Below are 14,637 nucleotides of genomic sequence, written 5' to 3' on the forward strand. Positions count from 1 at the left end.
GAGTAGACACGCCCCTTACTGCTGATTGGCTACAAGTTTGTTTTGTTATTCGACCCGAATCAGTTTTCTAAAGTGTTTTTGTTTTGCTTACCCCACCTTTAAGTAACACCCTTTTATAGTCAACTGTCTGCTGGACACCCGTTTAATGAATAATTAGACTCACCTGTGGTTGAATTCTTGTTAAATTAGACATTTGTAGTCTAAAATTTAGCTTTGCTCCAGAGACTTTCAGTAGGGTGTACTCATTTTTGCATCACCCTAATTTGAGTAAAACTGAAAATTTTGTTCTCTAAGTTATATTATTAACCTTACTTTCATGTTATAAGTTAAACAGATGTTATATAAAACTTAGTCTTGTACAAAACATTTTGGAAATTGTGTTTGTTCATTGAGATATTGTTTAAAATGTTACTTTTCAAAGGGGGTGTACTCATTTACGCTGAGCACTGTACATTTTATTTTGTCATATTTGTGATTTATGATTTTTTTTTAAAATGAAAACTTAGAAGAATAGGCTATTCGTTATGAAGAAAATTAATTAGTCTAGCCCAGGGCTGTCCAAACTCGGTCCTGGAGGGCTGGTGTCCTGCAGAGTTTAACTCCAACTTGCCTCAACACACCTGCTGGAAGTTTCTAGTATGCATAGAAAGAGCTTGATTAGCTGGTTAAGGACAGACCCAGCTGCCAATACCAAATTCCATTCATAATATGCCTGACAGTCATGTAGTGTGTTCTCGGCTTTACCAGTGCACGAGATTTAGTTTGGATTTAATTTTCTTTCTGTTAATTATTCTCATCTTAAACAGGACAAAGTGTCCAAACACAGAAAAACTCCTGAAGCGACTGAGATCCAAGTGACACTATTATAAAGATGGTGTCGATTAAAGAGGAGAGTGAAGACATGAAGATTGAAGAAGCATTCAGAGACAAACATGAAGATACTGAGACACAAACAAAGATGGAGTTTATTAAAGAAGAGAGTGAAGACGTGAAGATTGAAGAAGCATTCAGAGTCAAACATGAAGATACTGAGGAACAAACAAAGATGGAGTTTATTAAAGAAGAGAGTGAAGACGTGAAGATTGAAGAAACATTCAGAGTCAAACATGAAGATACTGAGACACAAACAAAGATGGAGTTTATTAAAGAAGAGAGTGAAGACGTGAAGATTGAAGAAGCATTCCTTAAACAGGACAAAGTGTCCAAACACAGAAAAACTCCTGAAGCGACTGAGATCCAAGTGACACTATTATAAAGATGGTGTCGATTAAAGAGGAGAGTGAAGACATGAAGATTGAAGAAGCATTCAGAGTCAAACATGAAGATACTGAGGAACAAACAAAGATGGAGTTTATTAAAGAGGAGAGTGAAGACATGAAGATTGAAGAAACATTCGGAGTCAAACATGAAGATACTGAGGAACAAACAGGTTGGTTTTTATTCTCTAAGCTGAACTCACTCATTTGATCCTTATTAAAATGTCCAGCTCTACAGAAATGAATGATATTGTTGAAGAAACTCATATGACCGTTGTAATTTAAGTGGTTTAATTTGTCATGGAGCGGGTCGCCACGTGGACAGATGTTGAGATCACATGACCACACAAAAGGTGAGTTCGACTTCATGCGGCGCTGTGCAAATCGTTTGAAATCTCACTTGAAGCAGTGCATGCCGGTTAGAAATTTTGTCCAACTTGAGACCACGCTAACGTCACGTGGCATCAAAGCACCGCGAGAGCATTTTGCTTTAAACGGTTTCTCCAGAGCGGCTGCTGAGTGCTGATTTCATGATTGGCTAAAATCACCACATGACAACAATCACGTGTGTTGCGTGTTTATTCTACTATTTTCAATTCCAATACTGCTCACAAATCTGTTTTTTTATTTATTTATTTTTTTACAGTAAAAGCTTTTTTACTGTAGTCGAAATTTTATTTTGAGTCACATTTATCAAAACGCACTGATAAAAACATCCCTCCACATATACTTTATACGTATTTAAATAGTATATGTTTATGTTGAACTTTATTCTTGAACAGATGGCGCTTTATTAAGCAGTACATAAAAAGTGTTTCTGTTGCTCATGAAAATGTTTCTGAAACGTCTGAGTATTTGACAAATATTGCATTTTATTCACTTCATCTGTGATAGAGCATGCAAATGATACCAATACTACTAATGTCTCTAGGAAATATTTTTTCCCCTAATATTTAACCATCGACTATAGCCATTCAACATTACAGTATAATTGAGAGCTATCAAATTTAGCATTTATTAGACTTAAAAAAAATAATTGGATATAAGTGAACTTAAAACAATCTACACATAAACCCATTATCATAAATGTCATATTTAGCTAGCTGTGCCCTTCAGCAAGTAGGAAATATACAGAAATTGAATAAAGTTATCAAACACTAAAATCTAAATTAAATCTAGATAATCCTTAAAGCTATAAACGTTACTGATTTCTATGAGCACAGTACATTTCCCGCACTCATTTGACTAGCGCTTGATGCTGAAGTGAAGTTAGAGTGCGCGTCTCAAACGTCTCCCGTTTGTTGTTTGACGTTCTGCATCTAAACAAATGCAATTCTTCTCAAGGAAAAAAAAGAGACAGAAGCAGGAGCTGTGAGTGGGGTGGCTCCGCCCCTGCGTAAACTGCGTTAAATATTTTTGGAAAAACTAGAAAGATTAATCACCTGCGTTAACAAGCTAATTTTGACAGCGCAAAAAAAATAATTCAGAAGTAGCCTAAATAAAGTTATTTTCTGTACCATTAAACTCCAAATAAACTTCTGAATTGAAAATACTGAAAACCATCTTTTTTTCAAGTGAACTATGCAACAGTATCAAACAAAAACTGAGGCTACAGTTAAAACAATTCAGTTAACAAGTTATTATAATAATACACTTTAACATACCTGAATATAAAGTAAATATTCACTGAGTCAATCCATAAATAAGTCAGCATTTTTATAAGTGCTGACATTAAGCTGATCTAGCGTTTCTTCTCCTGAACTGCACGTGTGGGATCGTCTTCGCATTAAGACGCACAACAGAAATAGAAGGAACTAACTCTTTGATGCATTATTGAAATAAACTTTCTGTAGGCCGCACACACATTGCATCCATAATGTACAAGAGATATATGTCAGTTTGATGTCGTAATCTGCGTTTTAGTTGATGGGCAGTAAGTGAGTGTGTTAGTGTGTGCCAGCGACAGTCGTGTTTCCACCGTCACATCCAGGGCTTGATCAGGCCTCCTCTGGGCCAGCAGACAGGGGCTTTTGGCCTGACCAATATCTTGGTCCAAAGCGGGCCAACTGGGGCTTGAGGAGTTTTCATGAACAAAGTTAATCTTAGGCCCTGTCCATTTTTAAAACCGCAGCTTTTTCTACACGGTTTGGTCGTTCGTCCACGCAAACGCAGCACCAGTTCACTGAAACCGAACATTTTTTAAAAACTCCTGCCAGGGTGGAGATTTTCAAAAACTCGGGTTGCAGTGTTATCGTGTAGACCGCAAAACCGGAGTTTTTGGCTTGTGACGTCGGAGCCTGCGCTGTTATCTCCGCCTACTGGAGACTTTTTCAGGCTTCTGATTGGCCAACATGGCTTTACGGTTGAGATTATATCACCACCTGTTGGTTTGGCATCCTCTTGACAGTGCTTCATAACATCAAGACATGGATCAGATGATATATTTCAAGGCATTCATCTGGTTTTTGTCCTTAAAACGCTTTTGTGAGTAGGATTATTTCTTACGCATCTCATCTAATGCCTCCATTGCTAATTACAAAATGTCATTTTAGACCTAGTAAAGGAGGCTTGAGCCATTGATAGCAGACTAATGCAGTTAATAACTAAGTTATATGAGAGAAACAGAGATTAAGCATGTGAATTACCAGAGTCTGTGTGTCTCTCAACAGTGTTCAGCAGCAACGTCTCTACTAATACTGAACGTTTGTTCTTCAAGAACAGCGCCGTTGTTACCTCGCTTGTGAGAAATGTCATGTAGCTTTAAAGTTGCTAAGCTATTTTACTGATAAAATGTTTCTGTGTTGTATGTGTGCGTCTTTAAGGAGAAATAAGAGTATTCCGTACATAATAATGTAATTTTGTGGCAAAAACATGGAAATGATCTGTCTTATTGATCCTGTTGTTCACTATATTTATTTGTTTGGCCAGTGCTGTTGGGGGTTTTGGTTATTTTGCTGTTTTAGGCTGTAAGGACCTTTGAAATAACTGAAATCATTTGGGTCATTTTAGACCTAGTAAAGGAGGCTTGAGCCATTGATAGCAGACTAATGCAGTTAATAACTAAGTTATATGAGAGAAACAGAGATTAAGCATGTGAATTACCAGAGTCTGTGTCTCTCAACAATGTTCAGCAGCAACGTCTCCACTAATACTGAACGTTTGTTCTTCAAGAACAGCGCCGTTGTTACCTCGCTTGTGAGAAATGTCATGTAACTTTAAAGTTGCTAAGCTATTTTACTGATAAAATGTTTCTGTGTTGTATGTGTGCGTCTTTAAGGAGAAATAAGAGTATTCCGTACATAATAATGTAATTTTGTGGCAAAAACATGGAAATGATCTGTCTTATTTATCCTGTTGTTCACTATATTTATTTGTTTGGCCAGTGCTGTTGGGGGTTTTGGTTATTTTGCTGTTTTAGGCTGTAAGGACCTTTGAAATAACTGAAATCATTTGGCGAAGTGATATGGACAAATGCGGTGAAGTACAGTCATAATGCGGTCAAGAGCTGCTTGGAGACTGAAGACTGGTACCATGTTGCCTTGTGACTTGTTAAAATAGTCACGGTAAATACCTCAAATATTTGGGGCAGTCTACACAAAAGCTAAACGTTAATTTTTAGATTAAAAGTTATGAAATGTTTTAGAGGTAGAAATGTGTGTAAAAGTGCAAAATGTCAACATTTTAAACCAGTTGTTAAACAGATTAAAGTTAGTTCACCCAAAAATGGGAAGAAAAGAAAAAAAGTACATTATTTACTCACTCTCAAGGCACGTGTATATGACTTTTTTTATTTTTTATTATTCAGACGAATCCAATTGGAGTTATTTAAAAAAAAATGTCCTGGCTCTTCCAAGCTTTATAATGGCAGTAAACGGTGGTCCAGATTTTGAAGCCCAAAAAACTGCGTCCATTCATCATAAAAAGTGCTCCACATAACTCCAGGGGTTAATAAAGGCCTTCTGAAGCAAATTGATGCATTTTTGTAGAAAAATATCCCTGTTTAAAACCTTATAAACCATAATCTCTAGTTTCCGTTAACTGTCATGCTTGATATTCCGTACATAATAATGTAATTTTGTGGCAAAAACATGGAAATGATCTGTCTTATTGATCCTGTTGTTCACTATATTTATTTGTTTGGCCAGTGCTGTTGGGGGTTTTGGTTATTTTGCTGTTTTAGGCTGTAAGGACCTTTGAAATAACTGAAATCATTTGGCGAAGTGATATGGACAAATGCTGTGAAGTACAGTCATAATGCGGTCAAGAGCTGCTTGGAGACTGAAGACTGGTACCATGTTGCCTTGTGACTTGTTAAAATAGTCACGGTAAATACCTCAAATATTTGGGGCAGTCTACACAAAAGTTAATTTAAAATTAAGAAGTTAATTTTTAGATTAAAAGTTATTAAATATTTTAGAGGTAGAAATGTGTGTAAAAGTGCAAAATGTCAACATTTTAAACCAGTTGTTAAACAGATTAAAGTTAGTTCACCCAAAAATGGGAAGAAAAGAAAAAAAGTACATTATTTACTCACTCTCAAGGCACGTGTATATGACTTTTTTTATTTTTTATTATTCAGACGAATCCAATTGGAGTTATTTAAAAAAAATGTCCTGGCTCTTCCAAGCTTTATAATGGCAGTAAACGGTGGTCCAGATTTTGAAGCCCAAAAAACTGCGTCCATTCATCATAAAAAGTGCTCCACATAACTCCAGGGGTTAATAAAGGCCTTCTGAAGCAAATTGATGCATTTTTGTAGAAAAATATCCCTGTTTAAAACCTTATAAACCATAATCTCTAGTTTCCGTTAACTGTCATGCTTGATACAGCTTTCTTAAAATGTGACGGTCAAGTTAAAAGTTAAACTTTAAAAACAAAATGCATCCCAATAACTTAATGTTTTCCCCCCTCTGAAATTCATCTAATCTTTTTAACCACAAAAAACATTCTTTGTGAACCTGCCCTTCATCTGCACTACATCACTTTTAAGAAACACAAACCACTTGCATATAATTGACGTTGTGTTACCTTATTTCAACAATTTCTTCAGCTTTGGAGGGTAACACACATTTTCTTACACTTTTGTTTCCCTCGCCGGCTCCCTGCAGTCTATCATTAACAACTAATTTTATCATGACCTCGATATGATATAGTTTATCACCCTGCTCTATGTGAAGTAGTTTTATTAGGGTCTGTCTTATTTTGTTAAAATGATTGTCAATTTCGCAGTTTGAAGATTTGTTAACCGAACCAGATTCACCAGAAAAGTTCTGGTAGTGGCACTGACTGGCATCTGAATGGTAGTGTCTCATTCTGACTCGTTTCAGTTATTACTGAAATTACAATCAAATAAAGTAGTGGAAATTGATTTATTCAAGATCACCGATTTAGGAGCCTTGGGCTCTGTTTACACCTGATATTAAGATGCATTTTAGTTGATTGGATCACAAGTGGATGACACTAAATACAGGTGTGAACAGAGTCTAATATGTTCTTGAGCATTCAACCACTTCCAGAGGTAGTCAAAAAAAAAAAAACATGCTCATGTTGTCAAATGATCAAACATCCAGAAAAGACAGCTACTATCTGCCTACTAACCTAATGCAGCACAAATATTTTGGAAAATGGGCTTGCCAGATTTAAACTTTGTTTAAACTTTTGACCCAAGTTTAGTTTAAACATGAAAATGTACCAAACACAATGTTCTCACAAATCCTGATTTCTAACAAGCACTCACTGCTTTCGGTGTGGTCTTACAGCTGTTAGAGCAGAAATGAAAGCTGCTGTTCTTCATATGTTTTTCCGTCATCTCCGGCCGCATTCATATGTATGCTTATTTCAACCATTAAAACAAAAAAGTTCTGAAAATGGCCATACATTTACCCACCCATAGACCCTCCCGTCAAAGAAATCAGGACAGAAGGGGTTGAAAGTGGCCAAAAGAGACCAATTAAAACACAAGGAGTCTCATTTATAAAACTCTTCTCTTAGATTTCATTTTAAAATTGTATGTACGCACAAAAGCTAGACTTTTACGCCAGAACCTGCGCAAAAATCCCTTTATAAATGCCAGCCAGGGGAAGATTGTGCGCACGTGCATCTCCACCCCGTCTCCTCCCCAAAATCACCATATGTGGCGCTTACAACGCCTAGTTTTACTATGCATAACCTCATCTGCATATCATCTCCATGCATATTCCCATCCACGACACCTGTTTAACACCGTCAAAGGTACAAGATATTAACTCTTTCCCCGCCAGCATTTTTGAAAAAAGTTGCCAGCGATTTTAATGATTTTCACTAAAATTTGATGGCCTCCAGAATATTTTGCTGTATGAATATTTAAATATACAATACACCAAAATAAAGATCAGAGCCTCTACTTTTAAGTTTTATTCTAGCTTAAAGCGTTCTTTTTTTATCAACACTTGAATATTGGTAGGTTTCATAAAAATAAATAATTTTGCCAGATAAAGATTTTAGAATAGAATTGATCTCATTCTTTTGCACTAGCCAAATAGTATTTTAATTGTTTTAAACCAGAGGTCACCAGACTCGGTCCTGGAGATCCAGTGTCCTGCAGGGTTTAGCTCCAACTTGTCTCAACGCATCTGCCTGGAAGTTTCAAGTATTCCTAGTAAGACCTTGATTAGCTGGTTCAGGTGTGTTTAATTAGGGTTGGAGCTAGGCCCTCCAGGACCGAGTTTGGTGGCCCCTGTTTTAAATTCAAATCAAATTACATTTATGCAGTTTTGCTGATAAGGTGAACATCTTTTAGGATGTTTATAGGCTAATTTAGTGGAAACCGGTAGGCATAGGCTACTTATTTATCGCAGTGTAAATATAATTGGCTGACTCGGCACGTCACTGACAAAGTAGGCCTGTTTTAAAAAGGAAACGTGCAAATCATACCGTTTTCTTGAAGTTGTATCCTTCAAATACATTGGTATTTTTCATAATGTTGTGGAGATGCAAATGGAAATGTGTCTCTCTCTCATCTACTTGTCATTCAGTTCTTAATTCCAGGTGTAGACGGGGCCTTGGTGTATTTAATCAATAGACCAAACTCATTCACTGCGTAATTCATTGTTTTAATCCATTTACTTTATTGTAATTCAGGGTGTATTCACACCTGTCTTGTTTGGTTTGGTTTGGTTTGATTGAATCGAACTCAAGTTCGCTTCGCTTCCCCTTTTTGGTGCAGAACTTTTGGGCAGGTGTGAATACAGCAATCGCACTCGGGTGCGGACCAAACAACCACACCGAGACCCAGCTGAAAAGGTGGTCTCCGTCCGCTTACAAACGAACTCTGGTACGGTTGAATGGATGAGGCAATGAATGGATGACCTTAAGCACACGTTTGGTTTTGTTTACAGTTTCTGGTTCACTTGCAAAAAGGGCAGTGTGAAAGCGAACCGCACCAAACCAAAAAAAATCTATATTGTATTTATAGGCCTGTTTTAAAAAGGAAACGTGCAAATCTTACCGTTTTCTTGAAGTTGTATCCTTCAAATACATTGGTATTTTTCATAATGTTGTGGAGATGCAAATGGAAATGTGTCTCTCTCTCATCTACTTGTCATTCAGTTCTTAATTCCAGGTGTAGACGGGGCCTTGGTGTATTTATTCAATAGACCACACTCATTCACTGCGTAATTCATTGTTTTAATCCATTTACTTTATTGTAATTCAGGGTGTATTCACACCTGTCTTGTTTGGTTTGGTTTGGTTTGGTTTGATTGAATCGAACTCAAGTTCGCTTCCCCTTTTTGGTGCAGAACTTTTGGGCAGGTGTGAATACAGCAATCGCACTCGGGTGCGGACCAAACAACCACACCGAGACCCAGCTGAAAAGGTGGTCTCCGTCCGCTTACAAACGAACTCTGGTACGGTTGAATGGATGAGGCAATGAATGGATGACCTTAAGCACACGTTTGGTTTTGTTTACAGTTTCTGGTTCACTTGCAAAAAGGGCAGTGTGAAAGCGAACCGCACCAAACCAAAAAAAATCTATATTGTATTTGTTCCGGACCAAAGCAAGTGAACTAGCAGACTTTCCTGGTGTGAATACACCCTCAAACTTTATTCCCTCCTGCTACCTGTCTTCTTTCTCAAACTTTATTTTCTCCATTGCAGCAGCAGCTTATTTTGTCAGAGCCAATGAAGCCCCATTCTCCCCTCTGTCCAATACTTACACACTGACACAGCCAAATCTGTTCAGCATCATTCATCAGGCCTGCATAGACGGGTGAAATTGTGACACTGGGGTTAATATGTATTTGTCTCTTTTTTTTGCCCCTTAGACCTGATGCTGCTGAAAAAGGAAAGTCAAGAACTCAATGAAGTTGAAGAGAAAAATCAGTGTGAGATGCATCATGATTTCATGACTGGTGAAAAACCTAGACAGACTGAAAAGACTTCCTCACGAAAAAGAGCTCAGAAGACCAAACCTAACAGTTCTAATCGAACACGAAAACAAAACCTTGACGTCCACAAGAGTGTTCACGCTGGAGAGATGTTTGTATGTGATCAGTGTGGAAAGAGTTTCTCAGACATGAAATGCCTTAAAATGCATGTAATAAGTCACTCCGTAGAGAAACCTTTCATGTGCCACCAGTGTGGAAAGACTTTCCAATTCAATAAATACCTTAAAGCTCACATGAGAGTTCACACAGAAGAGAGGCCGTTCACCTGCAGACAGTGTGGAAAGAGCTTCTCTCAAAAAGTAAATCTGAACACTCACTTGAAAGTTCACACTGGAGAGAAGTCGTTCACATGTGATCAGTGTGGAAAGAGTTTCAGTCGTAAAGGAGCCCTTGATACCCACATGAGAATTCACACAGGAGAGAGACCTTACAAATGCAAAGTGTGTGGGAAGAGTTTCTCATTAAAAGGAAATCTTAAGATTCACATAAGAAGTCACACTGGAGAGAAGCCCTTTGTATGTGTTCAGTGTGGAAAGAGTTTCAGATGTAAAGAATCACTTAATTGCCACATGAATATTCACTCGAGGGAAAACTGTTTTATATGTCATCAGTGTGGAAGGAGTTTTACAGACAGAAATGATCTTAAGATTCATGTAACGAGCCACACTGGAGAGGAGCCTAACATGTGCCATCACTGTGGAAAGAGTTTCGCAAAGCAAGCATACCTTAAGAACCACATTAGAGTTCACACTGGAGAGAAACCCTTCACCTGCAAACAGTGTGGAAAGAGTTTCACCGTTAAAGTAAACCTTGAGACTCACATGAGAGTTCACTCTAGAGAGAAGCCATTCACCTGCCATCATTGTGGAAACAGTTTCCGATTTAAAGGAAACTTTAACAGTCATATGAGGTTTCATTTGTAAAATGTATACTGCTGTCACACTTAAGAGATGCATCTGCAAAGTCATGTGCTTGTGAGACCCTATTTTGTGTTCTGTGTGTGGAAGGAGTTTTAAATGACAAAATTAGTAGTGATTGCAAGACCTTAATTGTGTCAGATAAGGATAAGGGAGACATACAAAATGTGCAGTGCATGGGGTCCTCCAGAACAGGTTTGAAAACTCCTCAGAGAAAAAAAATGACCATGATGTTTTTTTGTTTGTTTTGATGTTTTGTTTCAGTGAAGCTTGGCTTCCATCTGAATTAAATACAGAGTTCTGGCATGAAACCTGAAAAGGTGGTCTCCGTCCGCTTACAAACGAACTCTGGTACGGTTGAATGGATGAGGCAATGAATGGATGACCTTAAGCACACGTTTGGTTTTGTTTACAGTTTCTGGTTCACTTGCAAAAAGGGCAGTGTGAAAGCGAACCGCACCAAACCAAAAAAAATCTATATTGTATTTGTTCCGGACCAAAGCAAGTGAACTAGCAGACTTTCCTGGTGTGAATACACCCTCAAACTTTATTCCCTCCTGCTACCTGTCTTCTTTCTCAAACTTTATTTTCTCCATTGCAGCAGCAGCTTATTTTGTCAGAGCCAATGAAGCCCCATTCTCCCCTCTGTCCAATACTTACACACTGACACAGCCAAATCTGTTCAGCATCATTCATCAGGCCTGCATAGACGGGTGAAATTGTGACACTGGGGTTAATATGTATTTGTCTCTTTTTTTTGCCCCTTAGACCTGATGCTGCTGAAAAAGGAAAGTCAAGAACTCAATGAAGTTGAAGAGAAAAATCAGTGTGAGATGCATCATGATTTCATGACTGGTGAAAAACCTAGACAGACTGAAAAGACTTCCTCACGAAAAAGAGCTCAGAAGACCAAACCTAACAGTTCTAATCGAACACGAAAACAAAACCTTGACGTCCACAAGAGTGTTCACGCTGGAGAGATGTTTGTATGTGATCAGTGTGGAAAGAGTTTCTCAGACATGAAATGCCTTAAAATGCATGTAATAAGTCACTCCGTAGAGAAACCTTTCATGTGCCACCAGTGTGGAAAGACTTTCCAATTCAATAAATACCTTAAAGCTCACATGAGAGTTCACACAGAAGAGAGGCCGTTCACCTGCAGACAGTGTGGAAAGAGCTTCTCTCAAAAAGTAAATCTGAACACTCACTTGAAAGTTCACACTGGAGAGAAGTCGTTCACATGTGATCAGTGTGGAAAGAGTTTCAGTCGTAAAGGAGCCCTTGATACCCACATGAGAATTCACACAGGAGAGAGACCTTACAAATGCAAAGTGTGTGGGAAGAGTTTCTCATTAAAAGGAAATCTTAAGATTCACATAAGAAGTCACACTGGAGAGAAGCCCTTTGTATGTGTTCAGTGTGGAAAGAGTTTCAGATGTAAAGAATCACTTAATTGCCACATGAATATTCACTCGAGGGAAAACTGTTTTATATGTCATCAGTGTGGAAGGAGTTTTACAGACAGAAATGATCTTAAGATTCATGTAACGAGCCACACTGGAGAGGAGCCTAACATGTGCCATCACTGTGGAAAGAGTTTCGCAAAGCAAGCATACCTTAAGAACCACATTAGAGTTCACACTGGAGAGAAACCCTTCACCTGCAAACAGTGTGGAAAGAGTTTCACCGTTAAAGTAAACCTTGAGACTCACATGAGAGTTCACTCTAGAGAGAAGCCATTCACCTGCCATCATTGTGGAAACAGTTTCCGATTTAAAGGAAACTTTAACAGTCATATGAGGTTTCATTTGTAAAATGTATACTGCTGTCACACTTAAGAGATGCATCTGCAAAGTCATGTGCTTGTGAGACCCTATTTTGTGTTCTGTGTGTGGAAGGAGTTTTAAATGACAAAATTAGTAGTGATTGCAAGACCTTAATTGTGTCAGATAAGGATAAGGGAGACATACAAAATGTGCAGTGCATGGGGTCCTCCAGAACAGGTTTGAAAACTCCTCAGAGAAAAAAAATGACCATGATGTTTTTTTGTTTGTTTTGATGTTTTGTTTCAGTGAAGCTTGGCTTCCATCTGAATTAAATACAGAGTTCTGGCATGAAACTCTAGATGGCGCAGTCCGATAGGTCTGACCTAATGACATCACATGGCACAGCTGATTGGTTCTCTCCTGTATCGTTAGCCAATGAGCTCGCTGCTCAACATTCAAATATATGACTAGTGCTTGCTGTAGCAGTTGCAGCTTGCTTCAGAACAGCAAAATCAACATCTAAGATAAGTGAATGCTCTTCTAATCCATATCGCTGTGTGTATTGCGTGCTCAGCCTAATTGAATTAAAAAATGAGCAACCATAATCAAGTTTAAACTAAGTGTCATGTTAGCAGTTTGCATTGTTTGCAGGAGCGAAATATTAAGCATATTAGCACCAGCATTTAGCATCTGTGTCTATACAGCTGGAGCAAAACGCAGTTTAGAGCATGTAATCACTCTGAGAACACGCCGATAGTAACAGACATGAAACAGGTTAAATGAAATAAGCATGTTTGCATTTCAACGGGGGTTCGCCATATACATCGGCGATTATCTCAGTTTTCACGTTCGTTATATTTCAGGTCGATGTTTTCATTATGATGTGTGTGGTTGATTTCAGCTGCACGCAGCGTCAGAAGCACGCGCTTATCGCAGTCATATCAATGACTGTTGCGGGAGACGCTATGAAATGCGAGTGAAATGCTTTATGGGTAGTGTAGTTCGGAGAAATGTGCTCGTGCCACGTGTGGTCTCACTGTGCTGTGTAATTCAGAAAACGGAGAAAAAACATTTACATTTTGCTTTTATTTCAGTTCATTCAGGTCAGTCCACCCAGGGGTTTTTGTGCACTGTAACTCTGACAACTTTATCTGCACGAGAGTGTAAAATAGCATGCATCGGCTAACTTTGTCCATCTCATCATTGCACGAACATGAATTTACAAGCTGTTACGTTGCCGCTGGGACCGATGAAGTGGAGAAAGTAACAGCAGTTATCAAATGACTAAATTGTGATATTTTCCCAGGTGGGTGCTGGGGTCTTATCTATCGGATTGCAACGTATATTCATTTTGCTAATTAAACATTACACATAGTGCGCGTCTAATTAGAGTTAAGCCGGTCGGCGTGGTAGCCAAGGCTCACATAGTCATAGGCCACTAGTGTTAAGCCGGTCGGCGTGGTAGCCCAGGCACACACAGATAGTAATACATGCGGTTCACATGGCTCTTCGGAGCAGCAGCAGTACATATGTATTGGTGATAGATCTGCATGTTGGGGGGTGTTTTGTTCTTGTTTTGGCTTGTATTGTCCCTTCTATGTCTCCTGCTTTGTGGGGGGTTATTTCATGTATGTTATATTTGCAGCAGCAATATTTCTTACATGTTCACAGCAGCATGATGTGGATGTATTGGCAGTAGCAAGTCTCGGTACTTGCTCTGCTGCAGCAGCATAGCAGATCTATTCTGCCAAGACCAAATACATTAACTTTGCCAAAACTTTTGGCCACGACTGTACATGACAGTGACTTAAATTGTGTTTTGCAAAGTTTGCTGCTTAAGCTGTTATGGTGTTCATTGGCCAAGAAAATTAACTTTTCACACAAAAAAAACAACAAACAAATGTAACTGTTTTTTTTTAATCTGACACAAGATGACCTGCTAACATTAATTGACTAATCATATCAGCAGCACATGTGAAAGTGTGAATGAGTACTAGTCAGGTGAAATCACTATCATACTAAATAGATTGTAAGAGCAGACTGATGGAGAGAAGAAGCACTTCCAATCATTGTGTTCTTGTTAGCAATGTTTACCTCCAAAGAAACACGTGCAGCCATCATCGCATTGCATCGAAATGGCCTCACATGCAAGGAAATTGCTACAAAGAATATTGCACCTGAAAGAACCATTTACCGGATCATCAAGAACTTTAAGGAGAGAGGTTCGACTGCAGTGAAGAAGTCTTCAGGACGTCCCAGAGTGTCCAGCAAG

At 38.5% G+C, this 14,637-nt stretch overlaps 2 protein-coding genes across 3 annotated transcripts; both read left to right on the top strand.

The window, feature by feature from the left end:
- Positions 1–1,344: 1,344 nt before the first annotated feature.
- LOC107573101 (gastrula zinc finger protein XlCGF8.2DB-like) lies at positions 1,345–10,775 on the top strand. 2 transcript variants are annotated; one of them, XM_016259541.1, is made up of 2 exons: positions 1,345–1,429; positions 9,560–10,775. In XM_016259541.1, the coding sequence occupies exons 1-2, from the start codon at positions 1,345–1,347 to the stop codon at positions 10,603–10,605; spliced, it is 1,131 nt and encodes a 376-aa protein (XP_016115027.1). In that variant the 3' UTR covers positions 10,606–10,775. The 2 variants fall into 2 exon arrangements, with proteins under 2 accessions (XP_016115027.1, XP_016115028.1); XM_016259542.1 differs by lacking the exon at positions 1,345–1,429 and adding an exon at positions 5,548–5,581.
- Positions 10,776–11,371: 596 nt separating this feature from the next.
- LOC107573102 (gastrula zinc finger protein XlCGF8.2DB-like) lies at positions 11,372–12,754 on the top strand. The gene has a single exon (XM_016259543.1). The coding sequence runs from the start codon at positions 11,373–11,375 to the stop codon at positions 12,411–12,413; it is 1,041 nt and encodes a 346-aa protein (XP_016115029.1). The 5' UTR covers position 11,372; the 3' UTR covers positions 12,414–12,754.
- The last annotated feature ends 1,883 nt before the right edge of the window (positions 12,755–14,637 follow it).

Source organism: Sinocyclocheilus grahami, unplaced genomic scaffold (assembly GCF_001515645.1).
Source record: "Sinocyclocheilus grahami isolate Dianchi unplaced genomic scaffold, SAMN03320097.WGS_v1.1 scaffold1868.1, whole genome shotgun sequence".
Taxonomy (NCBI): Eukaryota; Metazoa; Chordata; class Actinopteri; order Cypriniformes; family Cyprinidae; genus Sinocyclocheilus; species Sinocyclocheilus grahami.